The sequence below is a fragment of the Takifugu rubripes genome, chromosome 13 (assembly GCF_901000725.2).
Source record: "Takifugu rubripes chromosome 13, fTakRub1.2, whole genome shotgun sequence".
NCBI lineage: Eukaryota > Metazoa > Chordata > Actinopteri > Tetraodontiformes > Tetraodontidae > Takifugu > Takifugu rubripes.
The window spans coordinates 15437744-15462597 of record NC_042297.1 but is presented as its reverse complement, the minus strand read 5'-3'; the positions used below and the strand labels follow the sequence as shown (position 1 = coordinate 15462597).

The following is a 24854-nucleotide window of genomic DNA, read 5'->3' as shown; positions in this document are numbered from 1 at the left end:
TGGCCCAACAGCAAAGTTTAGACCCCATTGATGAGGTGGCTGCCCTGATCGCTGCTACCGTGCATGACGTGGACCACCCAGGCCGCACCAACAGCTTCCTGTGCAACGCGGGAAGTGAGCTGGCGGTCCTCTACAATGACACAGCTGTACTAGAGAGCCATCATGCAGCCCTGGCCTTCCAGATCACCACAAGAGATGATAAGTGCAACATCTTCAAAAATATTGAGAGGTATGGAACTGTTTTTATGTGCACACAGTGTGCACACACGTGATTAAATGCTAAAATGCTACTTTCTTTCTGGTGTTGGGTCCATATATTTTATACCAATTATTAATCAATATAATATAATAAATTCTGCCTGACATAATGGTGGGTGTGTTTGTATGTTTCTTTGGGGAATCAAAGCTGCTGCCAACACTATCATCCTCTTTGAGAAGCAATAACAGACTTGTTCCATTGGGTCTCCTCTGTTCTCTGATGGATTAGAAGTAGCTGAAAATGTCCATTATACATTTAGTTACTGTGTAAAGACTTTTTTTCTCTGAGTGTGTTCCGACCAGCAGCTGCAGACGGCGTAAAGCATTTTTATTACAGGTGGTGCGTTTAAATAATGGGTTCTGCCTTTTACACACATCACAAAAGAGACCAAAAATAAAAGGGAATACAGTAAAAAATGTTCAGTAAATTTTTGTAATTATGAAGGCTGTTGATTGCAACAGCACGACAATGACGACGTTTAGGTTTTCCTGTTTAAACTCTGAAGGAATTGCCAGTATACAAGTGTGCAGAGTCGATACTTGTTATTGAGGAATAATGTGATTTGAATCCCCAGGCGGAATGGCTCACATGTGCTGGTCCCCTCAAAGGACAGTAAACAAAGCATCCATTCATCACTGCTGTCACTGCAGTCAGAATGGCGAAACTGTTCACACGCCTCTCTATGCTGTTTACCACACTGTCATCTCACTCCATTTTCCCCTCTTGCACCCGTCCGAATTCTCTCCACGCTGACTCTCCGTCTCTGTCTCTCTCTCTCTCTTTCTCTCTCTCTAGGAATGAATATAGATCGCTTCGACAAGCCATCATTGACATGGTTCTCGCAACTGAGATGACCAAACACTTTGAACATGTCAACAAATTTGTCAACAGCATCAATAAACCATTGGCGGCTCTGGAGGAGAACGGGGTGAGGCCAAAAGCGCGCCTGTGCCGCAAATCTTTTCATCGTAGAACCTGCTTGAAAATAGCTCTCTTCATTTTAGTGTCATATTCCGCCACATGGTGTCACGGCCTTGGAACCGAACAGCGTGAAAGCGACAGCAGTAACTGAAGAACGTTTGAATTAATGATAGGACTGTGGCCTCAAGAGAATTTTGTCATTTGGCAGGAATCTAATTGTGTGTGCATGAAATGCTGTGCATTTCAATAGTGCTTAATATTTTCTCCTGTTTACTTAACCTGAGTTTTAAGATGAATCAGATTAATTTCCTAACAATCCTTTCAATCTTTGGGCCACGTGTTTTTTGTTTTATTTAGTATGTCTTGGCACTCATAAAGCTTTTATAAATAAAACATCTCAGATATTCAGTGGAATCCGACCGACGGTTTCAATTATGAAACATACAGTATGTATGTCATGTGACTGTGTGTACTGTGATGATACGTGTGGCACACCCACTCAGTGGCTACTGTTCTTTCATTGCCGGGATTGATTTTTTCCACTTTAAATTTAAGTACAGTTCTTTTTAAAGCTGTTTAGCTATTACATGCTGTATTATTGATAGAAACTGTATTTCTACTCAGTGAAACAGTTTGCTTCCAGTATATTGTACAGAGCTCTCATTAAGTTGCCAAATGTTGCTGTGTATGCTGTTTTTACAAACATTGCTGTTGTTAGTTGCTAGAAGGAACCCGCTGTGCCTGATCAAAAGTTGGCAATCCCAACTGTATCATGGTGATCTGAAAAGAAATCTGAACGCAGTGTGACAGTAGGACATAAGTGCTTTTGTGTGATTGGCATGTTTCTGTTTTAGGGAAGCAACGATGAGGAATCGGTCAAAAGCATTCTGACCTCCCCTGAGAACCGCATCCTGGTCAAGCGGATGTTGATTAAGTGTGCGGACATATCCAATCCATGCAGGCCTCTGGAGCTCTGCATAGAATGGGCAGGGAGGATTTCGGAAGAGTATTTTGCACAGGTGATTAGACTTGATAGTGTGGTGTAGATGGTTTTCCAAGGCAGAACATAAATAACTTTGTCTTCTCTGGGGCAGACGGATGAGGAGAAGAGACAAGGTCTACCGGTGGTCATGCCTGTGTTTGACAGAAATACATGTAGCATCCCAAAATCCCAGATTTCCTTCATAGACTACTTCATCACAGACATGTTCGATGCATGGGATGGTAAGAATTCACAATATGATGCCACCTGTAGAAGACTGAACATTGATGCATATGTCTTTGTTTGTACTGGTAGTGGCATATACAATATTGGAAGCATTAAGTCAATATTGGAAATATTAAGTCTATGAAACCTAAACAATTTTTTACCAAAAATTGCTAGATCAAGCAGAATTTTGAAATATCTACTACTCAGATTTGTTGTTGAGAATGTATGTGTGTATGTATGTGTATGTAGAGAGCCCATCAGTGTTGTCGCTGCTTCACTGTCTTTTATTGTCTCCCCAGCTTTTGCAGACCTTCCCAATCTTATGCAGCACTTGGACAACAACTTTAAGTACTGGAAAAGCCTGGATGACCGGAAGCTGCACAGTCTGAGACCACCTCCTGAATAGGAGCTGCAGCTCCAGCTTTGGGACTCTGCGGTCCAGGGTAGCCGTTTCCTGTTGTGCTGAAGGGGGTCTCTCTTGTTCTCACTCTCCAAAGGGTGTCCTCACCCTCACTCTCCTGCTTCTGTAGCACATTGAGCATCAACAAGTCCGTCCATCAAGAAACCACAGTGGGACTTTTTGACAGGCAGCTGCGGCAGTGACCTTGCTGGCTCTACAGCCCTGTCAGATGACAACTGCGACAAACTGACATTAGACACGCAGCATTCTTGTGACTCCTCATGCCTCTCAGGCTTTAACAGTGTCGCTGGTTCGAGCGTCACAACTAAAGGAGGGTCCTTAACAGCCTTTGGGCCATGCATCCGTCCCCTGGTTTTCACATCGGCCCTCCCTCTTTGCCTGTGAAGTTGCTATTTTAGTCTAAAAAAAACTGCTTGTTTACTGAAGGAATAAGCAACACTGGAGGTGCGGATGTGTGGTCTGGATAGGAAGATGTCCAATCACTGACAAGGCTGGGGCTCGCAGTGATGAAGGAAGGCTCCCTCTGCCCTCGGAGGCCACTACACTGCTTTTTTTGGTTATTGTTGTTGTTTGTTTAGCAATATATTCACTTGTCCCTCAGAAACACATCCGTTGACGAGTACCTGCCAGGACACGTGGGAGTGGATGCTTTTCTCTTTTGGTCAGAGAGTGGATGATCACGCCGCCACTGGCACACCTCAATATGATGATCATAGGTGACTAATTACATATGAATCTGTTTGTTCATTTCTCTTTGATGTTCCACATTTTCTGTAATAAAATCCACAAAGGAATTGGATAACAACAAACAAATGAGTCTCAAAAAGACGGAAAAAGCCAAAGCTTATGAAGAAAAATACTACTCTGAAGTGACGTCACAATTATTCTGCATATGAATCATTACCACATTCACCTTTTTATTAATTTTCTTAACAAAAGTTGAGTACCAGTTTGAATGAAGACTTTTGTATTGCACTGTAAACAATATTATAAATGTCTACGTCTCAGTGATTTGTCCAGGAATGGGACGTTACATTATAGAATAAGCTGTTATCGTTGATCATCAGGAGTTTGTGTGTGTGTGTGTGTGTGTGTGTGTGTCTCTCTCTGTGTGTGTCTGTCTGTGCGCGCATGCGTGTGTGCATGGGTGTGTCTGGGATTCCGGTGTGGGTGTATCATTGCAACAATCCCTGACTCCTTGGTTTAATGCTGGAAATCGCTCAACATTTGACAACAGCAGAAACATGTGAAAACATTCTGGACTTGAAAATTTTTTCTCCCAGAAATTTTTGTATCTGGTTTATCCTACTGAAAAGACTGCCTTATTTTATACAATATTTATACAGTACATCCCACTGTGCAACTGCAAAGGACACCTGGAGTTTTTCTTATAACATAGTCAGAAGGTTATGTTCAAGTAAATTTCAATATTTTTATAGACAATGACTTTTACACTGGATTTGCAGCAAATGAGATCAACCATTATAGCGATCTGAATACGTGTGAATGAGAAGATCACGTAGGGCACGTATACAGAGAGCTAAATGGTTAAGAAGGATGTGGGTCACAGAGTTGTCTATCACTGTCTTTAAGCATTCTCCTAGAGGCCACTTGCATTGAATTTCAGTCAAACATCGTTCTGTTTGGGCCACTTTTCCCACATTCTTATGCACAGGCAACAGCTTTGTTTTTGAAGCTGGTTTCGGTTTAGGATACTAATATATGTTAAGATTATTGCATATTTAAAAAATGATTCCTCTTTAAACAGTATATAAATGCCATAACAGCTAAACATATGAAGGTTAATAAGGTGTGTTGACCACAGTTGTCTTTGTTTTTTCTCTAATGACAGAATTGTACACGCAATCAGGGGATTCGTTTGTTCCTTCTGATTTTGACATCTGGAGGCACGGAAGAAATTTAGAAACTATTCAATGAGAAATAAAATAGTGTTAATTATTCATTTGTGGTCTATTTGTAACTCAGTGCCTGTCACAATGTTCTTAGGTTGCTCTCTTAATTTTAAGATGCATCAACAAAGGACTGAAATTAAGAAAGAAAGAAAAAGAAAAAAATATATATATGGTGATATTCTTTAAATTTTGCTGTTTTTGACAGCTTTAGACATACAAGGAGATGTTTTTATCTCTGTTGCAGGCAACTGTGCAACCACGCAAGACGGCATCCACTAAATTCTGCCATTTAAAAATTACTGTGTTCAGAAGTTTCTGTGGTTTGAATATGTTTGTGAACTATGTTTGTTGGCTGGGAACCAGGTTAAAGTTCACCACTGCACTGCTGCTGTCTGATATCAGCTGTGGTTTTGCAAATTTGTCTCGTTAAAATATGTAGCAGAATCACTTGTTTCGTTGAGTAATTTAAGTTTCCAGCAACACCAAAAACTGAAACAATGTGTAGTGAGTAAAGATCAGGGAAAACGTGATTTATTCTTCTGAAAGGATTTTCTGTCCAAACTCCAATGGACTATGGTGCCAATGTATTTTGCACAAGCAAGGGATGAATAACAAATCAGGATTTTTTTTTTGGTTTGTTTTTACAGATGTATCTAAAAAGAAAAAAGATGGACTTTTGTCAGCTATTTAGTTGTTAAATATAGCTGTAAATTAGGTGTTTGGACAAAAAAGGCTAAAGATTTGGGGGGGGGGGGGGGGGGGGGGCGCAGGCGCAATATATCTAGAAAAAGGCACTTGGAGACATCTGAATCTGTTCATTTAGGATGTACAAATATGGTCTGTATAAATAGATGCAGGTCATCCCCAAATATCTTGACTTACATAAAGTAGTGCTTAATGATCAAATCCCTCCAGAATCTGGAACGTCACCTAAATTAAACCAGCTCCTCCTAGACCCATTATCAACATTTTCCTTTTTGAAAAAACCGAGTTTAGAACTTTTTGCTGTATTTTGCTAAAAAGCACAGGCTGTCACGCAACCTTGATTCTCAAAACCTGATTCCCGTGTGCTGTGTTTACGTTTTTACCTCGCCAACCCACCATATTCACATCAAAAGGTGGTTTTGTGTGACCCAGCCCTAAATGGGACCAAACATGTTTACACGCATGGCGTCAGCTTTAGCAGTAATTGATTGTCCAAAAGGCCCCTTTAAACGGTAAAATATAATTAAACGTTACTCTTCACGCGTTGCTCGTTGTGCATAACGGGGGGAGAGAAGCACAACTTCCGGCCAGTCATTTTGCGACAGTTCGTCGCGACAGTTCGTCACAACAGTCGTCGCGAGGAGACCGGGCGGATGGCTAACCTTGTTTAGCCTCGTCTATTATACTTTTTTCTGCGAATCGTGTGAGGTTGTGCTATGTCTTCAGGGATGACTGGACACACGCCGTAAGTTTCGGTTCACTTTGTTTTCAGTTAACAAAATAACTTTAAGTCGCATAATTTGAGAACTACGCTGCATACTTGCACCGAAAACTGGGCTAACACGCTAAGCTAAACCAAGAATTTCTGCTTTACGTGTTAGCGCAGCATTAACGCCATCTAGCATAATGTGGCCGTGGCCTAAAACATGTTGGCTCACAATACTAATCATCCGTGCGTCTACATGAATAGTTTACAAAGTGTTGATTTCGTTTTAGTATTAGCTTCAGCCACTATACCTTTACCTAGCTAAGTTAAAAAAAATAGTTACAGCGCCTTTTTTTTTTGTTTTCCACACTTCAACTAAAAAGCTTCAACGTTTTTATCGTTGTCTATTATTTTTAGTATTATTTTTTATTATATATGTCACCACATCAAATTTGACAGTTTGTTTTAGGAAAACGTTGTTGGGTTTCCCCCCCCCCCCCTTTAATTCTCAGGTGCCTGACCAGCCGATGGGATAAGCCTGCACAACCTGAACAGAGTGCTGCTGTAAAGCAACAGGGGAGCAGTGAAAATACAGCCCACCCTGTCTCTTTATCCAGAGTTGTTGGCACGGCTGGTGGAAACAGCACTATGTCAGAACCAACAGGAATGGGGGTAAAGCCTGCACCCCAGGGAGGGGTTGAAATGGCTGCAGCCATGGCCGCTAAAATAAATGCCATGCTCATGGCAAAAGGAAAACTAATGACGCCTCCACCGTTACTTGCAAAGGTGCCAGTTATTTGAATAAATGTCTAATGCAGTTTATGCAGTCTGTGGTGTGTTTATTTTTTGTCTCTCTTCTTTTGCCAATGTTTTAGACACCCCCAAGTGTGCCTGTGCCAGTCATTACAGAGGAGCTGGTGGTCACGGAGGTGGACATAAATGATGTTCCATTTAATTGTAGGGACCTACTTACTAAAGGAAAGACACAGGAAGAGGTATGTAGAAAGATGCCTTTTCCTGTATTCTAATGTGAGGACACGTCTCCACAATTTTTCACCAGGTTTTCTTTGCTTTTTCCAGATCCGTCAGTTTAGTGGAGCAGTTGTCACAACAAAAGGTCATTTCATGGCTGAAATTGAAAAAGGAGGTGCAGGGTATGGAATGGAAGTTACACCTGTTTGTCATATTTTTAAAGTACCGGTACTGCAAACATTCTAAAACATTTTGTTTTGCTTAACTTTAGACAAAGACCCTTGTATTTGCATGTGCAGGGAAAGAATCAAGAGCAAGTCAATAGTAAGTCCGTTTGTTTTGCTTCACTTTTCGACATGCTGGAAGCCTGTTTTTGTGGCAAGATGTTGACTATGGGCCACGTCATGTTGAAATATTTATTTGCGCTATTAGAGGCTGTGATGAGGATTAAAGAGATCATCTCTGAGGATTTGTTGAGGGCTTCAGCAGCATCAGGAGGTAAACAGATCCCCATCATGCCTCCGCTTACACTCTATCCCCAACCTCCTCGACCCGTCACTCCTGCAGCTGTGCCACGGACACCCAACGCCACTTCAGTGCCAGGGCAGGGACACCGGCCTGCAGCTCCACATACAGGGGTACGCCGTACAGTCTCTTGATTGAAGCAGACTCCTCGATACAAGCATAGATAAATTAAGACAATGAAAGGTGGCATATTCGCCTAATGCTGATCTATTAAATTAAGTAGCAGAGGCTATAAAAAGTCTTACAAAACAAGTATACATACATTTATTTTCATACCAACATTGTTCTATAGAGCTTTGTCCACACCAAGATTTTTGTGGGGCTGGACCAGGCACTGCAATCATTCAACGTGAAAGACAAGGTTGAGGGTCCAGGAGGGTCCTACCTGAGTCACATCCAGACAGAGACGGGTGCTCGTGTCTTTCTCAGGGGAAAAAGCTCTGGCTACATTGAGCAAGCATCAAAACGAGAGTCCTTTGAGCCGCTGCATGTCTATATCAGGTATTTTTGGATCTCTAAACATTTGCTGTCGACACCACTCTGCAAATGTATTCACATCATTGACAATGGGTTTAAGTAAGCTACTATCTAGATAGCCATTCATCATCGACTACTATCATTATTTAATATTATCGAATAAGCCTAAATTTGCCTACTTGAACATGAAACACATGCTATTAAAATGACATCCTATCCTATTGACAGACATAGTGTTTGTATAGTGGCAAAATATCTTTGATTTTGTGATTAGTTGGTGTTAAAATGCATTAAACAAGATGTTTTTGTTTTCCAGTCACCCAAATGCAGCTGGATTGGAGGCAGCAAAGAAACTCACAGAGAGCCTGCTTGAAACTGTAAGTTAATTTAAAACAGTTAAACAGTGGTTGTGTTAACTAGAAACAGTTTGTACTCTGTTGGGAGGTTTAAGAAGGTGAGACTACTAAAGAAGATAGTCTTCACTGATACCCACCTCCAAAAGTGAAAGCGGTAGTGTGAACCACCTGATCTCCAGAGATAGATCCTGAGTGCTCTGCACCTACCTACAATCTAACTGTTGTTGAAAATGAACAAACGCACCTTTGACAAATAGTTTCCAGGGTTCTTGAACAGATTTTTCTTTCATTCGCTCTACAGGTCAGAGCGGAACATGCCCACATGGTGTCGGTGTACACAGCGACAGGCTCTACACAACGTGAGTGTTTTTCCTGGCTTTTATTATACTGTAAACACCCCCTTCAGGCTCTTACAATATTTCTTGTCTGTTTTAAAATCACTATGTATGTGTCTACTTGTTTTACTTTTACCCTATAATGATGCACTGTCTTGGCTGGATCTTCCTCCAAAATGATTTAATCTAAGGGTTCTCCCAGAGAAATAAAGGATAATTAAAATAAAACTGCCTTAAAGGTTCATCTTGGGAACATAACTCCTGCCTTGCATTCTTCATGTCAAAATTTTGCCATGAATCTAGGCCAAAGTTGTCACAAACACCATTATTGGTTAATTTGATATCTAATTTTAACGCAGAGTTCCATACTTTCATTTCAGCATACCCAGCACATGGACTTCCTCCTAGTAACAATTACTCTAACCAGGGGTCCTGGTATGACTACCCAGCTAATGGGTATGCTGGCGGCTATGCAGCTTACCCAGGAGCCAGTGGTTATTGGAGTAATGAAAATGGTTCCACAAGTCAATCTAACATGTCGACAACCCCTCAATCTTCTCAGGCAATGGTTCAGTATCCAGTGTGTTCGAGAAAACAGCATTCATATCTCGTCCAGGTACATTTTTCAGAGATTATACCATTTTATTTTTGATCGTTAGCTGAAATATATTTGTTCCCAATAGATTAAGGTTTAAAAAAAAAAAAAAATATATATATATATATATATATATATATAAAAGTTTTTCAGGGGTCTGTGAAGTTTGAATTCTTTATAACGTACTATATGATCAGGTTATATGTGATGGGTTTGTTTGATTTAAGAAACCTGGCAGCACTGAGGTGGCAGAACCTGAGGGATCTTTAAACAGCCCCACTGAATCAGGAAGGCCCCAGCACAGTTTCCAGGATGGAGCAAAGGAAGGACAAGTTAGTAGACACCAGCACGCAAATAAACTTTGTATCTTCAGTTCCTGTTTATTGTTTAGGTTTATCACAGATCACATTATGAAAGCGAGAATAATCCTGGCTTTTTTATTCTTAGCCTCCCAGCAGCTCTCCAGAGGCACCTCCTGCTTCCAGAGTTGAAGAGGACAAAGTAGATGCAAGGTGTGTAATGGGATCTAATTTACTTTCAATAGTTTTTCTTCAAGAAGTGCATAATTTGAGTAGCGGTTCTTTTGGCAGGGTTCTAATGCCTCCACCACCACCCCTCTTTGTGGCTCCGGGCCCAGTTGCGCGCAAAAGGCTGAGAGAAGCTACAGTGGAAGATCGGCTCAGTCTGCCAACCAGCACAGCATCAACGGGTATGCGGTTTTTCCATTCATGAAGCTTTGTGAGAATTTCAGTCATCGTATGTGTTTTCCAGTGTTGCCTGTTGCATAAAATGGCATCTCCCCCCATGCGGGATTGGGGTAGGAGTGGAGACCTGTGTTACATTCTCATTGGTTGAACCAACTGACCTGCTTTTCTTGTATATGTTTTCTGTCTTTCCCTTGTTTTCTCTCTCGACATGCACCTCCTGGACCTGCCTGTTATGGATGTGTGCTGTGGTGCCATTTCATTTGATCTCTCCCCTGGCTGTGGATCATACGAAATCAAAAACTACTGCTAACATGAGGCTCCTCAATGGGTTTCCTTTTCCCCCTCTACCCCCACCCTTGTCTCTCTTCTCTTGTCTCTCCATTTTTATTATGCCCTTACAGGTGTTCAAGCAGACCAATACATGAAGAAGTCTAAGGTGGCTGAAGATGCATCAGGGTTGGTACCTTACGGAGGGGATTCATCTGATGAAGACGATGAAAGGACACACAGCAGTAAGACAGATTACTCATAGCTCCCATCCCCACTGCCCAGGATATCCACAGACTCAAACATTAATTTTTATCAGTGCAGTTCTCAAATCTCAAAAGGAAAAGTCCACTCTTACATCTTTAACATACATCTATTACAGAATTTGACTCATTGAGTCCCCTACCAGAGCAGTTAAGCACATCCTCTTGACACTTTTCTCCCTTCCCTGCATAAAGGTTGGCCTTCAGTTCTCTCTACAAAATTTCTGTGATGATTTTTGTCCTGACATTTGTAGCCTGACCACAGTCTGGACATTTTTATTTTTAAGGTCAGTGCATGCTATTTTTAGGCTGGTGAGCCAAAGCAGACCATGATATAGATTTTAAACATCCATTTTGCTACATTTGGGGCTTTAAAGAACAGATTTTCTATTTCTTGTATGCTGTTAAGGATGCCTTCCTGTTATCCCCAAGGACTGGTGTACAATTTTTGCTTTAATCAGCAGTTGTATCATATAAGCTTCTTCAACCTCAGCCTGAACTGATATAATGCATCATTCGGAGTGTCTGATGTTTCTTTGCGACACATCAAACACACAGACCAACTTATAGACTCTAACTACATTTCTGTAAAGGGTGGATAAAGTGTGACTACAATAATTGCAAGTGTATTTTATTTTATATAATACTTATTTTTCAAACCAACTTTTGTTAAACAAGACCTTTTTAATTTAAACCTATGGTCTAGCTGCTGGTGGTATAAATACAAATTGTAAAAGTCAGCAGAACTTTTCTTATCTTGGAAAATGGTGATTCCCATGGAATGCTTGAAATAAAAAGCTGAAAACACCTCACAGTATTGTGATATTGCATATTTTGACTGAATTTCTAAAAATATTCTCTTTATTTTCAATCCAAGGATTTGGCAGATTAGTTTCTTTGTCAGTCATGTCTGTCCCGATTTGGGGCTCAGATGAATGCGTATTCAGGGGCCTCTATGGCGTTGTGCACAGTAAGAGCTCCTGGGCTGTCGAAACCAAAGCAGGGGTGGACATAATTCTGGAAGCGATAGTGGAAGGTGTGCAGGTGCTGTTTCAGATCCACATTGAAGAAGGAGAGAGTCCCCTTCTGGTAATCCAGTGCCACTCCTATCCGCACTGGGTTCACTGTGATTCTCAGGTCCGGACTCCAACCATTATGGAGGAACTCATATTTATGCCTTCAAAAGTAGGAGTGAAAAACATCAACGTTAAAAATCTGGTTCGGATACATACATATGGTTTGGTTTAAGTCTTCCTCTTACCCTTTGCTGAAAGAGCAAAAAAACTAGGATTAAAGAAACAACGTGGCTTTAGTGCCGGGTGCTCAACAATGGAAACCTCATAGTACTGCTGTCATTTGACAAATTTAGCAATTCATCTTCACTATTTAGGTACGGCAAGTTGCCATGGCAACCCCGATCATCTAATGGGTTTTTTCTTAGAGTGGGTGCACTTTCTTTTTTTTTTGCTAAGGAAAGAAAAATTCCTGGTGTCTAAAAATACAACCCTGGCCTATTTTCTAACCGCTGTGGATCGGCATGCAAATCTCCTCAGACTGATAATAGAACCTCAGTTGCTTCGACAAAAAGCTGTGTACAAATTCAAACCAATAAAATTTAGTTGCAGCAAATATCTCAAACATTGCACCTAAGGGAATAAGGTGTGGCGGGGGGGGGGGGTCACCTGGAGGGAGTGACAATGTGTCTCATACACCAGGAAGTACTGTTGGCTCCAAGGTACGAGTTTCTCTCCGTGTCCTCATATGCAACTCCAATCCTAAATTCCGTGTCATCATCCACCTCGACTTCCCAGTAGTGTCTCCCTCTAACTGGGATCAGGTCGCCTAAAACAGCTACACACCTGTACAAAACCAGTAGCTGTCTTAACAAGGTGAAACCCTTCCTTCACAAATGTGTAAGGTGCATACTGGACCTAGTGAAGGCGTTCTCGTCCGAGGCCATGGCACTGATTGGGAGCTCCTCGTCTCCATAAAATACAGTGAAGCCGTCTTCAGAGATGGACAGGCACGGATGGGCCGTGTCCTCCAGGAGATGGAAGAATGTGCCTGCACAGGTAAGCAGACCGGTTTACAGTTTTGTTAATCCAACAATGTGAACTGCATAGTTGGCTAGATTTGGACTGATGTCAGAAAGTCTCCTGAAGTACCAAACAGGCTGCCTACCTGTGGTGGACACAGTCAGAACGTCACTCCTGTCGCTCGACCCACCAATGTTCACAGCTCGCACGGAGATGAGGTAACGGCTTCCCTTCTGCAGCTGGACTACACACTGACAAGTGGGCACACCTACTATAGATCTAAGGGATTAACCAGTGTGATAAAGCTGACATCACTTCCTGTTACGCATTAAGAAAAGTACTAAACCACTGTATACTTCCAGTGGCTCAGCAGGTAAAGACGGCATCTTTAGAAGATGGTTTAGGGCAACGTCTGCAAAAATGGTTCAGATGAATTGCTTGACTGCACTCTTAAAACCCTTTAGACAGAATAGCAGAGGGTGCAGCAGGAGCCAAGGCTACGAACAGATTTAATGAGACGGCTTGTCTGGATAGCAGAGGGTCTTACTCTGTCGCATCGCTGTATGTGCCAGCGGCACTTAGCTCACTCAGCTCCACTGTGTAAGAGTCAACAGGGTTGGTGTTTCCTGAATCCCAGCTGATGAAAGCAGCCTCCGTACAGCTCGTACACTCCCTCTGTTTGATCACCGGAGGTGACGGCACTGCGCACAGAGCAATCCACATTTATATATATGACCCCTTCCAAAAGATTGCATGACAAATAGCTTTAAATGGTTTGGAGTGACACCCTAAGACAGCTGCACTACTTTTACCCGGGTGTTTAATGCCTCCTCATGCACCGTAGGAGTGCGCTACCTGTCATATATAAGGCCTTCTCGCTGGCTGGACTGATGCCTGTGGTGTTGGTCGCTGTCACCCACAGTTCATACTGAGCATTAGGCAACAGATCTGTCACAGTGCAGTGAGTCTCCTTCACGTTCACCTTGCTTACTGAATAAACAAAAAATAGAAGTAACTTCAGCACTACTCAATGCAGAAATCGCAGCAGCAGACAGTAGTTCACCTTCTGGCACCTGGGTGCCGTCGGCTGGCACGTCCTCCAGCACCGGTCTGTAGTAAAGCTCATAGTATTCCACCGTGTCGTCTGAGAACAGGCTCCAGCACACACGCAGGGACGTCTGGGTGGCAGAGTTGGGTATCTGAGGGTTGATTACTGGGGCAGATGGTGCTGGAAGAGCAACAGTAAATAAGGTTCAGAGCAGTCGGTGTTTCATGACTTCATTGAAAAAGTTAATTAAACTAGACCAGGTAAATTCTGAAGGAGTACAAAGATCTTTTACAGTATGAAAACTACACCTGGAATAACATTGATCGAATCCATCATTGCTTTGACATCGGTCAGGTCCGCCAGAGGAGTGTCGAACTCGGGACGTGTAGCTACTGTGAGATCCACTTTCTCCTTAGCAAACGCTTCGATTCTGTAGTGACAGACACACACGTTGTCAATCACAAGGCTTCATATAATGACAAGACAGCCTTCAGAAAATCAAATCTCCTCTGTAGGGCTGTATAGTATTAAAACTCGAATATCTTCCATGGTGTTAGTCTCTGACAGGCGGAAACCTCTAAATGCGTATTAGCACTGGTTAGTGTTCTTGATGTTGAACCACTATCATTTCCATTTTCATTCCATGGGCAAAGAATCATAATTACCTTTTAATGGTGGGCATGACAGTCTGTCAGTTAAAGAAAAGAAATATCAATATCCATTTTTATTTGCCCCCATGTTTGCCATTGATCATTTAAATGAGGAGTGGACACACCTTCAGGAAAAGCCTCTTGTCTTGACAGCGGTAGATCTCCTGGGCTGTCTCGATGAGCTCCTTGGAGGCATCCATCGCTTGACCACAGACCAGCAGCTGAGTGTACAGAGCCTCCAGCTTACCCTTCTTTTCCTCCTCCAGTCTGGTGGACCGTTTGTCGTATCGCTGGGATAGCGTCTGCAGCACGTCGTTGTAGTGCTGCTCCAGGTGCTGTTCACGACGGCCAAAGTTCTCCTAAATGCACACAGAAATCATTAGAGGTCCTTATTAATAGTTCTTGTGGTTAGACACTAAAGTGTAACACATGGATTTTATACTACATTCAAGATGCTTGCACAAGCCAAACAAAATTCTGAAAGTCCAAAAGACATCGGCCTCTTTCTGAGACTTTTACCTCTACGGTAAGAAAGATTTCTTCCAGGTGACCAACAAAACTTTCCATCCCTTCAACCTTCTCTTGCAGTTGGTTTCTGACTCTGTCGGTCTCACACTGAAAATAATTGAAAGTTAAACATCCAGCTTGAATATGGTGGTTCTGTTTTTGACAAAGAATAAAATATCTGATGTTTTAATGTCAAGGCAAGGTGCTCGGGAGTTAAATTACTGGGTTAGTTTTTGTAAAAGTAATGAAGCAACCCCTTAGTGGACTAAAAAGCTGTCAGTTTTACATGTTTACATCAGAAATTTAATCAGGGCATGATTTAATATTGATGCAGGGAGCAGTATCCTCACCTCAATCCCTTCTTCCCTAAATGCATCACATTTGTCATCTGCCCCTGTTGGGGAAGGAGAGCTTTGCTTGCCCTGTTCTAATGGAAGAGATTTCTGGAGGGCAGCTCGTCCTCTTCTGTTTGAAACCTTGTCTTTGTGGGACTGCATGCTGGATAAATCTGTTTGTAACTCCTGTTGCTCAGCTTCCTCTGTGATCACACCCAGTCTTCCTCCCCTGATCTCGTACAGGTCCATGAGGAGAATCACTGTCAGATGCAGAATGACAAGGCTTTAATAATTCAGGAGCTGATGACAGACAAAACATAGACAGAATATCATAAAAGCTGAGTTCAAGGAGGGGAGAATGAATCGAAAAGACAAGCTTTCCTTACTGCCTTTTTTAAAAACCCCAAACTTTTATGTGCTGTATAATAGTGCAATTTAATTTAATGTTAAATTTACCTGGGAAATTCAGGAAATTTCAGTCCAGTTCTAAGCCACCATTTCAAGCCAGCAGCAGTGCCTGACGAGTCAACTTTGTGAGCAGCTCCTCTTACCCACCCAGAAACAGTAACAAAAATAGATTAGTGCTCAGATTTCTCACAGGCATGTGAAACATGCATGCAAGAAGTTGTTTGTCTAACAACTAAAACAAACTTAAAATAAAACTAGAGGACTCCTTTTATTAACATGCGGAGAAATAAATTTTGCATCCTCCCTTTGTTTAATATCAGGAGTTGGAAATTCCCGAACATGTGATCTAAAAGTCAAAGTTCAATGTAATGACAGACCATTATGTTGCCTTCAAGGCACCTCGAAAATGGCCATATTTTGAAACAACTCATCACTTTAAGCGCTAATTCAGCTCACGTTTAACTTAAGTGATTGACCATAACTAAATCAAAACATCTCTTTAAAAACTTCACATCTTAAAACGACGGTTAATATCAGCGAAATGATTGAAATGTCATACTTTATAACGTTGCGACGTTTTACCCACTCGTGAATGCAACTGACGTCACGGACATGGCGGAGGTTGTAAACAGAGGCAGGAGCTTCTCTCAGGCCGAAGTAAAACAACTATTTTAAGATGAATAACGTTGATTGCGAACGTGTTGACAGTCTGGAGGGCTGGGTGGCCATTAAATGTGACATATTTGATGAAGCCGAGACGTTTAAGCTGGGCTTCATCGTAGAGTGGAACGTCATCGAGAGTAAGTTCGCTGTCACCTGCCACAATCGCACGCTCCAGCGGCAGAAACGCAAATCTCAGCCGACGCTGGTCAGCGACCCCCAGGCGAGCTGGGCCGGACTCTTCTCCGTGAGCGATCTGAAGTACATCCACCAACAGCTCTCGTGCGTGGCGGACATCCTGGGGGGCTGCTTTCCGGATTTGTCCGAGTTCGAGGAGGGCAACATTTGGGACTTACTTTTCCTGACCCGGAGGTCCGCGCCCCAAGACGACGATGAGAGGGATTTTGATCCACCCTGCCGCAAGCTAGAAAAGTATTTCAGCACGGCCATCGATGTGTGCGGCCGGAAGATTGTCCTCGACACGTTGTTCACTCAAGATGAGCGAGACGTGGAGGAGTACTTCGAAAATTTGCAGGAGTTCAAGAAGAAGACCATGCAGGAGGAGATGGCGCGAGCCAAGGCTCACCTGCGACAGGTGGGGGTTGTTGATGAGTAAACAACATGTAAACAATATGTGCATCATTTGACTGGCCGACATCGGTGCGTTTGTTATTGCAATTCGAGTGTGTGTGCGCGCGTGTGTGTGTGTGTGTGTGAGAGAGAGTGAGAGTGAAAGAGAAAGAGAGAAACACGCCTGGAATAGACAAGTGAAAGGGAAAATGGCCTCGAAATTAGTTTAAATGTCCATATTTAAAAGAAAAAGAGGTCATACGACATACTAAACTTTATTAGAGTTTTTACATTACAATCTGCAGCAGCACAGCAGTGTTAAGATTTCCTGCTTGGTAAACATATTTGAATTGCAGCGATTTCAGTTAAACTGGATTAAATTGGCCCCAGATTGCTTATAGTCGATGCTAAGATGGAGAATAAATCCTCAAAGGTTTATTAAGTTTTAATTCTAAGGCTAGTTACAGGACGATAGGGTTAAGCCAATTTAAGACCATATTTAAGCAGCAAATACAGGATCATAGCCTCCCCTGTCATTTCGGAATTTTCTTTTTCACTTTTTAACCAGAATATTGAAAAATCTAAATACTATTACTAATTTGGACTGACAATAACACAATGATTTAGGGTATTTAAGAATTAAGTCTCTCAATGTTTTTGTCTACTTTCACTTTCACAGGCAGCATAAATGAAAGGAAAAATGTAACTCGATAACAAAAGTACACTATAATCATATTTTGGTATATAGTGAAAAAATCATGCATTTATTTTTTGACAGCAATATGAATTTAAAACAGCTACAACATCTATTTACTGTAAAAGTTTGTTCAGATAGTAAAATATACAACCTCAGATCACTACAAGTTTTGCCTGTTTCTTATATTTACAATTTTCCTTTAAGCTATCTATTTAAAAAATTAATCATTTCTAAATTGTGGTACGGTGACATGGATAAAGAGACATGAAGTTGCAGTGTCTCGCCCACACCGCTCAAGTTTACTTGTCCTGATCAAAACAAAGTTTTATTTTATTTCATTAGGGTTGGTAATAAAAAGAGTCACTTTTCCAGCCCCAGCCTGTCTGAGCTCAGAATGCACCCTTGTCATGGTGTTCACGTCCACCATGTTTACAGCTGCTGCAGAGTCATGGTGACACAGACCGAATGGTGGCGCTGCTCAGAATCTACGAGGAAGAGGACGAAGCCTATCAGGACCTGGTCACTGTGGCAACCACCTTCTTCCAGTATCTGCTCCAGCCTTTCAGGGACATGAGAGAGATAGCTGGCTTCTATAAGATGGAGATACTGGTACAGAAATATTTGTTGCATATTCAGCTAAAAAAAATTACCAAACTTTCCTACCAAACTGTAATCATTTTACATAAATACTGATTGTTAAAAATGAGAAGCCTTTTTATTTACCAATATCTTCCTCACCGCAGAAGTCTTTGGAGTTTGAGGAGCTGGGCCCAAAGAGGATAGCAGCTCTGGAAAAGGAGGCAGAAGAGTGGAGAATAAAAGGAGAGGAAGCAGTTGCTTCCATCCAGGACATCACTGTTACCTACTTTGCACAGACTTCAAAAGCTCTTTCTGGTAGTTTCTGTCCATCAAAAAGATACTTACATCCTGATGTAGCTTGATTTTTTTCAATAATAGCATTACATAATAATGTAGCAGACCTTGCTGTAGAAAAACCAACAAATTTATATTGAAAATTTCGAGAATTGCTCACTTGAAAATATGTTTGGATGTACTGTATATGTAAGTCAGTCGTTCCCAACACAGGTTGTTTTATGATTGATACATCCTTCCTGTAGACGGGTATCATCGATTTAAAAACATGGGTTTTAGGGTCTCATTCAGTCTGTTCTGCACGTCCTCAGGTATGTTAAAGAAGATGGAGGAGGACAAGCTGCGTTTTGGAGCCGCTGCCTGGGCATCAGCAGCTCCCAGACTGGAGAAGCTTCGCTTCCTACTGGCCAAAGAAACTCTGCAGCACATGAGAACCACAGAGATGTGCCTCAACCGCAAGCAAGACAAGATCAGAGAGAAGGTTCGTGCCTTTTGTTTTTCTGACGAACTCATGCGCATCCTTGCTTGTCTTTAAACTGGCATGAGGCAATGGTTCTCAGCAAAATCTTTATTTGTAACATCATGGCCAGCATTGCTTTTGCACCGGTTGTCTGTTGGGATGTGACATGGTGTTGAGATGCTCTGTTTTATCTTTCACTTGGTATTCCAGTCTGATAGGAATCTGTGGCTGCCTTGGTCCTTTGATCTATTTATGAAGCCTCTTTGAAAACACAGAGAATCCCCTCGACAGACACCAAAAACCTGCATGCATGAATGAGCAAGTGTTTCTTTGCACAGTGTATGTACATCCTAAAAATGTGTCTGATGCATGCAGATCAGTGAGTATGCGGGCTCAGCTAGGATGACAGCGTTTTAGGGATGCAGCAGTGGGCTGTGTGGTGCCAAGCTGCACATTTGAGAACACTTTCACCTGCGTTACTCATCCCGTTAAGCTCTTTAAAGGCCGGGCATCAGGACGACAGCTGGGTTTATCACTGTCAAATGCAGTCAAAGCCGTGTGCGGCTGTTCATAGGGACAGCTGTAAGTTACCCCTACACAGAATCTGACGCTGTGCCAACGTCACACATGCATCCTTTGAGCATCCATATTTGATTGCTGATCTCACAGCCTGTTCTCACTGACTACATATGATGTATCCTTAATAATGCATTGCAGACAGCTGCTGGTTTCAGCCCAGTGTCATCACTGTGTAAATGTGTACTTATAGACTTTAAAACCTGAAGTTTGTCAGCTACATTTTAAATGTAGTTCCTTCAAGGTGTCTCTAAGCATGACACAAGCAGTTTTCCATGAGATCAACTGCTTGTTGCTGCATTATGAGGGATTAATTTGGTATACTAAGCCTCACTTTGATATGAAGAGAACAATTTTGGATTGTAGAAGATGATGACAATTCAATGTTTCTTTCTTCATTGTTACGGCGCAGTTGGCGAGCTTCACTGGCAGAGTCGTTGGTGGGCAGAGTGACTCAGCATTTGCATCTGAGGGCGGACAGCAGCGGGACACAGTGGACCAGCTGGAGTTGCAGTTCTATGACATCCAGCTAGAAGTGTACGATGCCAAGTTTGAGATCCTGAAGCATGAAGAACAACTCCTGGTGGCTCAGATCGACACCCTGCGGCGGCAGATTAAAGGTAGGTTAGACCCAGTTGGTAGAGCTATTGAGGGAGGGCAGGTTTTGAACATACTGTAGCACCATTTACATCAGCAAAGCAGTGTGAGAGAAACTAGTTGTAATTAGTTGCTTGGTTGTCAGTATCTGATGCCGGTTAGGTCAGTCAAGCAGCTAGTCAGTAAAGATGATATATTAAAAAAACGGCTGCATTTGTGTTGTAGAACTGAAGGAGGAGGTGGTGTACTATGACGTGTGTGAGGACGCTGAGGAACTGCAGAGCATCGTCTACCCTGGTCACCAAGCGGACTCTCCAGTTGTCTATCAGCTGAAACGACGCCTACAGAACCTGGAGATGAAGCGAGGCAACATATGTGCCCGCCGGGCTTATCTCCGCAACAAGAGGGTTAGAGGATGTGCATCCTCATTAGCGCCCATCAAACTGCAATCATATTTCTTTACATATTTATTTATTTTGTGTGTTAGGATCAGTGTATGGAGGCCCAGGAGCAGAAGCACCTGCAGGCCAAGCAGAGCACCGTTTTCTTCAGCCAGCACCATCAGATTCATCTGGTAGGTGTCTCATCAGTGAGAACCCACACTGGCAAATGAAACAGGATTTAAATAAACCTGCACGTCTCGCACTTTTCACTGTCTGCCCCTGCAGAAACGAGAGAAACAAAAAGAAGAGGAGCAGAGGAGGAAAGAGTGGGTGGACCAGGAGCGGGAGAAAACCTTGGGCAGATTAAGATCCTTCAGAGAGGTTAGGCTCTCTAATTGTCTCAACGCCTGTCAGTCAAACCCCAGAGACTTGTTTTATTCATTACTTCACCTCATAATTAAAATCTGCTTAATCTGCATGTGAAGAGTTTGTGCTGTGAGCCTATAACTCAGTGGCAACAAAACTCTAAAATGTATACAGCACAAACAACAAATGCTCCACATCATGTTACTGATCTGTAAATTCTGAGTTACTGTTTTTTTTTTTTTTATACCATTTTTATTCATCTGTTCCAAGAAGCGGCAGGGTCAGTACCTCCTGAAGACTCCACAGGCCAAGGTTGCTCCTTCACTTCCGTATCCCTCACAGCCGCTCTCCCTCATCAGCCTCGGCCCCTCTGTCCCACCTGATGCCCCCCCGTCCATCCAGCCCGCACCTAGACGCAAAAAGACACAAAGGAAACAACAGCCTAAAGACATCCCTGTCCAAATCTTTTCTGCACCACCACCACCACCATCACCTGCATCAGCAACCTGCCCTCCTGCGCTGCCACCTCCTCCTCCTCCTCCTCCTCCTCCTCCTCCTCCACCACCACCCCCACCACCACTGCCCCCTACACTACCTCCTCCACCTATCTCCTCTGAAGACGCACCGATGCCTCTCAGTGAAGAAAAGGGCCCCCCTTTCCCAGCCAGGAGCACGCTCAAGCAAAATATTGGTGAGATTCTCGGCGATGCTTCATTTTGAAGTTTTGATGCGATCTGTTGTGCCTGTTCCAGATAAATGTGCGCAAGGGAGAGTTTTTGGGTGTTTGTTTGTCCGTACACGGTGTTCTACATTTCACCCCCACGAGTCCAGAGGAGGCATTTTTCCTCATTTGTGTTCCTGCAGATGCACACTCTCTGCTCCAGGGAGAAGGCAACGCCCAACACAGAATGATTTTCATGCTTTTATGTAATGGAGATCATTTAGGGAGAGACGATATTGAATCATTAGCTACTGACAACCTCAGTGGTATTGGATTTGTCAATTACTGTATTAATAGATCTACCAGGGAGGAATCTTTCTCTATCATCCTCAGTGTTCTGTTTTACTACAGGAACAATGGATGAAGTGTTGGCCTCGTTGCAACGTGGGCAGATTCAGCTACGCAAGGTGTCCCCTCCCAGGCCGGCGCCCCCTGCTGCAGACCAGAGGAGTGACCTCATGTTGGCCATCCGAAAGGGAGTCGCCCTAAAGAAGGTGAGACTCAACAAGTTAAAATACAACATTTGCAGATGTATAGTTGATTAATTCATGCAAAAAGACACAGAGCTAATCAGAAATGGCGTCATATATATACAAAATATTGGATACTTTGGAGATCGAGACATAATAAAATTGGCAGAGTTGCTTTTATCACAAGAAAAAAACTGTCAGTTTGGTCTTGGTTTCACTTTGACGTTATCAATATTTCAATAATACATGTGTGAGACATTCTGCTGCATCCATGAACGTGGACACTGCAATTTGGACACCTCATGCTGCTACAATTAAATTGATTGTACTTTCAACCACACATGAAAAGTCATCTTGATAAAAATTCTGTATGAATCCTGGAGTAAATACCACGGTGGCCAGCTATTCTATTTTTACCATTCTAAAAATATCACGGTATGTATTTTTAACTTGGATTCAAACAGAATTTAGGGGCTTAAAGCCACATTTAAACCGGGAAATCAATGTATTTAGATTTATTTTATAGACTTGCTTTATGAGTATTTTAGGCCAGGTTTGGAAGTCAAACTATGTTTCTATTTACAGAGGGAGCTGTTGTGTGGTATCAGGGATACATTTGCAGTTGTCTTAACTTTTAATATGTGCGGGTTAAGATGAAGTAATAAACTTACTTTCCCTTAAATACCTCTACATACAGACCAATGTGCTGTTGATAGGAAAATTTCTCTCACATGTCATCTAATGAAGACATTAGTTCAGCCGCCCAAGTGGTATTACTGTTGCTTTGGTCACCAAAATGTCTGTCAAACCTGTCTCGCAAGCAACAAGAAAATGCTCACTGTATTTAACATAAACACCTGCCTATAATTTGACCACAGACGCCATTTATATTTATTTAACACCAAATCTTGTAAAAAGTAAAAGTTGTTTAAAAAAGGGGCTGGTTGAGAGTAGCTTCTTTCTGCAGTCAGCCAACAGAGGGCGATATAGAGTGTTTGCTCACATGTATTTTTCTAAAGGTTAGTGTCTTACTACAGTATTAAGGTTTTAACCTTCTTATTGTAAAATTGAGTGACACGTAAGAGAAAATGGAGACTGTTTAATTAGCCTGTAATACACGTAAGTGAAATAATCCAGTTAAGCAGGCACTGAACGTTCAATGGAAGTTCTCCTGTTGTACCATAGATGGTTCCTGCTCGTTCAGAAGTCCACAACTCTGGAGATAACGAGTTGGAGCGCAGCATCAAAGCTGCCATGATGAGGATGAAGAAGGTCTCGGCAGACTCTGATGATGAAGACAGAGGAGACGAGGAGACGAGGAGTTTGGACTGGGAGAACTGAGAAACAGGTGGACAGACCGAAGAAGCTCCTGGATTGATGAATTCTCCACAGTTCTGGCCTTAAAGCTTATGTTGCTGCTAGAGTTTTTCTGAAAACCCTGAACTTTGACACGACGGGCTCCATGCGTGGCATCAGACTTTAGTGTGATGTTATCAGATGCATTCAGCTTTTCAGAATCAGGGCAGGGCGTTGGCACAATAGTCCAGATTCACTTTATTTGCAGAAATTCACACTGTGCAAGTATAACGCTGAAATCGAGGCCCGTTTAAAGAATAGCAGCAGTAAATCAAATGCAGATGAAGGCTCTTCCTTTGGGTGCATTTCTTTTTCATCCTCAGCTGTGTAGTTTGGGCCTTTTAACAAATGGTTTTGACTAGTGTCTGTGAGATTAAACTGTTTTATTTTTGAGCTGTGAATGTTAAGGTGCACTTTCCCCTTAAAGTGTCATGTCTGCTCTGATGTCATCACTAGACATTCTGTATTTGTTTTTACTTAAACAAAGAGAAGAATTATTCATATGCAGTACTGTTGTTTTTGAAGTCTAGAGGCAAGCTTGCGATACAGGTGACTCAGAGCTTCATGAAATAATTGCGCTTTAATGTAATTCCATTTGAGTAGTCACGCTTCACTGTCCCAGCATAGAGAATGACAGCTCAGACATAAATGAACTGCAAGATCATCTTTGATTATTTCTTTTCTTGTCGATGTTGTTGGCTGATGCTGTTCCCTGATCTTGTGATGCAGCAGCTCCCAGATGTGTTTGCGGCTGTAGGAGACCGCCTCCTCTGCTGGCTGCTGTCACTTTCACTGCCCCTGTAATTTGCTGGCATCACCCATGTGATTCAAGTAGAAGAAAGGGTCATGTACCTCCGGGGAAGACGCAAGAGGCCCTTCTTTAGACAAAATCACCAATCCAGCGTCATGAAATTCCACGATGCGTTGCTATGGCAACAAGGAGAGCGGCTGTAGTGGCGTGCGTGGTTAGCCCTCTCTCTCCCTGACGCGTACAAAGCAGAAACGTCTCGTAATGATGCTTTCCCTAACCGCCCACTCAGTCACGCAACGAGATTCTGCTTCATCTTATCAAAAGGAGCAAATTCACATTTTATTTTTCCACCATTTTTTCATATTATATCCACGCAGCGTCTGGGAAGGAGACTTCAGAGTAAAACTGACAAGACCATGAATGAATGTGAATATTCTGCTTCAAGAAGACTGATTTAAAAAAGTCTCTCAACAAATTCCACTTGTGGCCAGACTAATAAATACAGAAACTCCCAGTGGTAATTAAGCTTCCACCATTTTTGCCCCCCTTTTGCATCAACGCCTCGGAAAAACAATGGGAACACTGTAACACAACTCATGTTCATTTTTAAAATGAAAAAATATCTGCATAAAGAAGTTGAATGTCACAAATAAAACCAAAACCCTTTCATAAGTAGGCATTTAATTTTTCAGATACTAGTTAAGGCTCTGTTCTGTTCTTCCTTTCTGGTGTCACGTAAGATTGTGCTCAGCTGAAGC

The 24854-nt window shown here is 42.3% G+C and overlaps 4 protein-coding genes across 6 annotated transcripts in view; 3 read left to right on the top strand and 1 right to left on the bottom strand.

The window, feature by feature from the left end:
• Positions 1-4774, top strand: part of pde8a (phosphodiesterase 8A) — a 33789-nt gene extending 29015 nt beyond the window's left edge. Inside the window, exons 18-22 of one of the 2 annotated variants that reach the window (XM_003969869.3) lie at positions 12-229; positions 1055-1187; positions 2035-2199; positions 2275-2404; positions 2690-4774. In XM_003969869.3, the coding sequence (XP_003969918.1) occupies positions 12-229; positions 1055-1187; positions 2035-2199; positions 2275-2404; positions 2690-2796 (753 nt within the window). In that variant the 3' untranslated portion in view covers positions 2797-4774. Of the gene's footprint in view, positions 1-11; positions 230-1054; positions 1188-1263; positions 1679-2034; positions 2200-2274; positions 2405-2689 lie in introns of those variants that run through there. The other variant, XM_011610047.2, reaches the window with a different exon arrangement.
• A 1243-nt stretch (positions 4775-6017) lies between these two features.
• On the top strand, positions 6018-11444 carry LOC105417272 (KH homology domain-containing protein 4-like). Of its 2 annotated transcripts, none has more exons than XR_003890410.1 (14): positions 6018-6174; positions 6648-6921; positions 7011-7130; positions 7216-7289; positions 7379-7431; positions 7540-7745; positions 7925-8133; positions 8426-8486; positions 8767-8824; positions 9181-9256; positions 9363-9416; positions 9623-9727; positions 9843-9907; positions 9986-10062. XR_003890410.1 is itself a non-coding variant. In XM_011610044.2 (14 exons), exons 1-14 carry the CDS (start codon positions 6146-6148, stop codon positions 10632-10634), a joined length of 1740 nt encoding a protein of 579 aa, XP_011608346.1. In that variant the 5' UTR covers positions 6018-6145; the 3' UTR covers positions 10635-11444. The 2 variants fall into 2 exon arrangements, 1 of the variants encoding a protein (XP_011608346.1); XM_011610044.2 differs by adding an exon at positions 10504-11444 and having other exon boundaries at positions 9181-9416; positions 9986-10104.
• A 5-nt stretch (positions 11445-11449) lies between these two features.
• fsd2 (fibronectin type III and SPRY domain containing 2) lies at positions 11450-15976 on the bottom strand. The gene is made up of 13 exons (XM_011610045.2): positions 15665-15976; positions 15224-15468; positions 14886-14981; positions 14492-14725; positions 14382-14404; positions 14025-14146; positions 13732-13896; positions 13524-13658; positions 13216-13369; positions 12814-12947; positions 12564-12696; positions 12315-12491; positions 11450-11809 (listed from the first exon to the last, which is right to left on the bottom strand). Exons 2-13 carry the CDS (start codon positions 15455-15457, stop codon positions 11560-11562), a joined length of 1857 nt encoding a protein of 618 aa, XP_011608347.1. The 5' UTR covers positions 15458-15468; positions 15665-15976; the 3' UTR covers positions 11450-11559.
• Positions 15977-16199: 223 nt separating this feature from the next.
• On the top strand, positions 16200-24552 carry whamm (WASP homolog associated with actin, golgi membranes and microtubules). Its single transcript, XM_011610043.2, has 11 exons — positions 16200-16871; positions 17979-18152; positions 18287-18437; positions 18728-18897; positions 19865-20072; positions 20275-20456; positions 20537-20623; positions 20718-20813; positions 21069-21489; positions 21871-22013; positions 23175-24552. The coding sequence occupies exons 1-11, from the start codon at positions 16293-16295 to the stop codon at positions 23328-23330; spliced, it is 2367 nt and encodes a 788-aa protein (XP_011608345.2). The 5' UTR covers positions 16200-16292; the 3' UTR covers positions 23331-24552.
• The last annotated feature ends 302 nt before the right edge of the window (positions 24553-24854 follow it).

Excerpts from the sequence above, each read along its gene's own strand:
- LOC105417272 (XM_011610044.2), top strand. The coding sequence starts at position 6,146 with ATGTCTTCAGGGATGACTGGACACACGCC. Across the intron at positions 7,131-7,215 it reads AAGGAAAGACACAGGAAGAG|ATCCGTCAGTTTAGTGGAGC; the intron begins GTATGTAGAAAG and ends TGCTTTTTCCAG. Across the intron at positions 8,134-8,425 it reads CCGCTGCATGTCTATATCAG|TCACCCAAATGCAGCTGGAT; the intron begins GTATTTTTGGAT and ends TTTGTTTTCCAG.
- fsd2 (XM_011610045.2), bottom strand. The coding sequence starts at position 15,457 with ATGGACCTGTACGAGATCAGGGGAGGAAGACTGGGTGTGATCACAGAG. Across the intron at positions 14,726-14,885 it reads AAATCTTTCTTACCGTAGAG|GAGAACTTTGGCCGTCGTGA; the intron begins GTAAAAGTCTCA and ends GTGTGCATTTAG. Across the intron at positions 11,810-12,314 it reads CACATTGTCACTCCCTCCAG|GCATAAATATGAGTTCCTCC; the intron begins GTGACCCCCCCC and ends CTACTTTTGAAG.
- whamm (XM_011610043.2), top strand. The coding sequence starts at position 16,293 with ATGAATAACGTTGATTGCGAACGTGTTGACAGTCTGGAGGGCTGGGTG. Across the intron at positions 16,872-17,978 it reads CCAAGGCTCACCTGCGACAG|CTGCTGCAGAGTCATGGTGA; the intron begins GTGGGGGTTGTT and ends CCATGTTTACAG. Across the intron at positions 18,153-18,286 it reads TCTATAAGATGGAGATACTG|AAGTCTTTGGAGTTTGAGGA; the intron begins GTACAGAAATAT and ends TCCTCACCGCAG.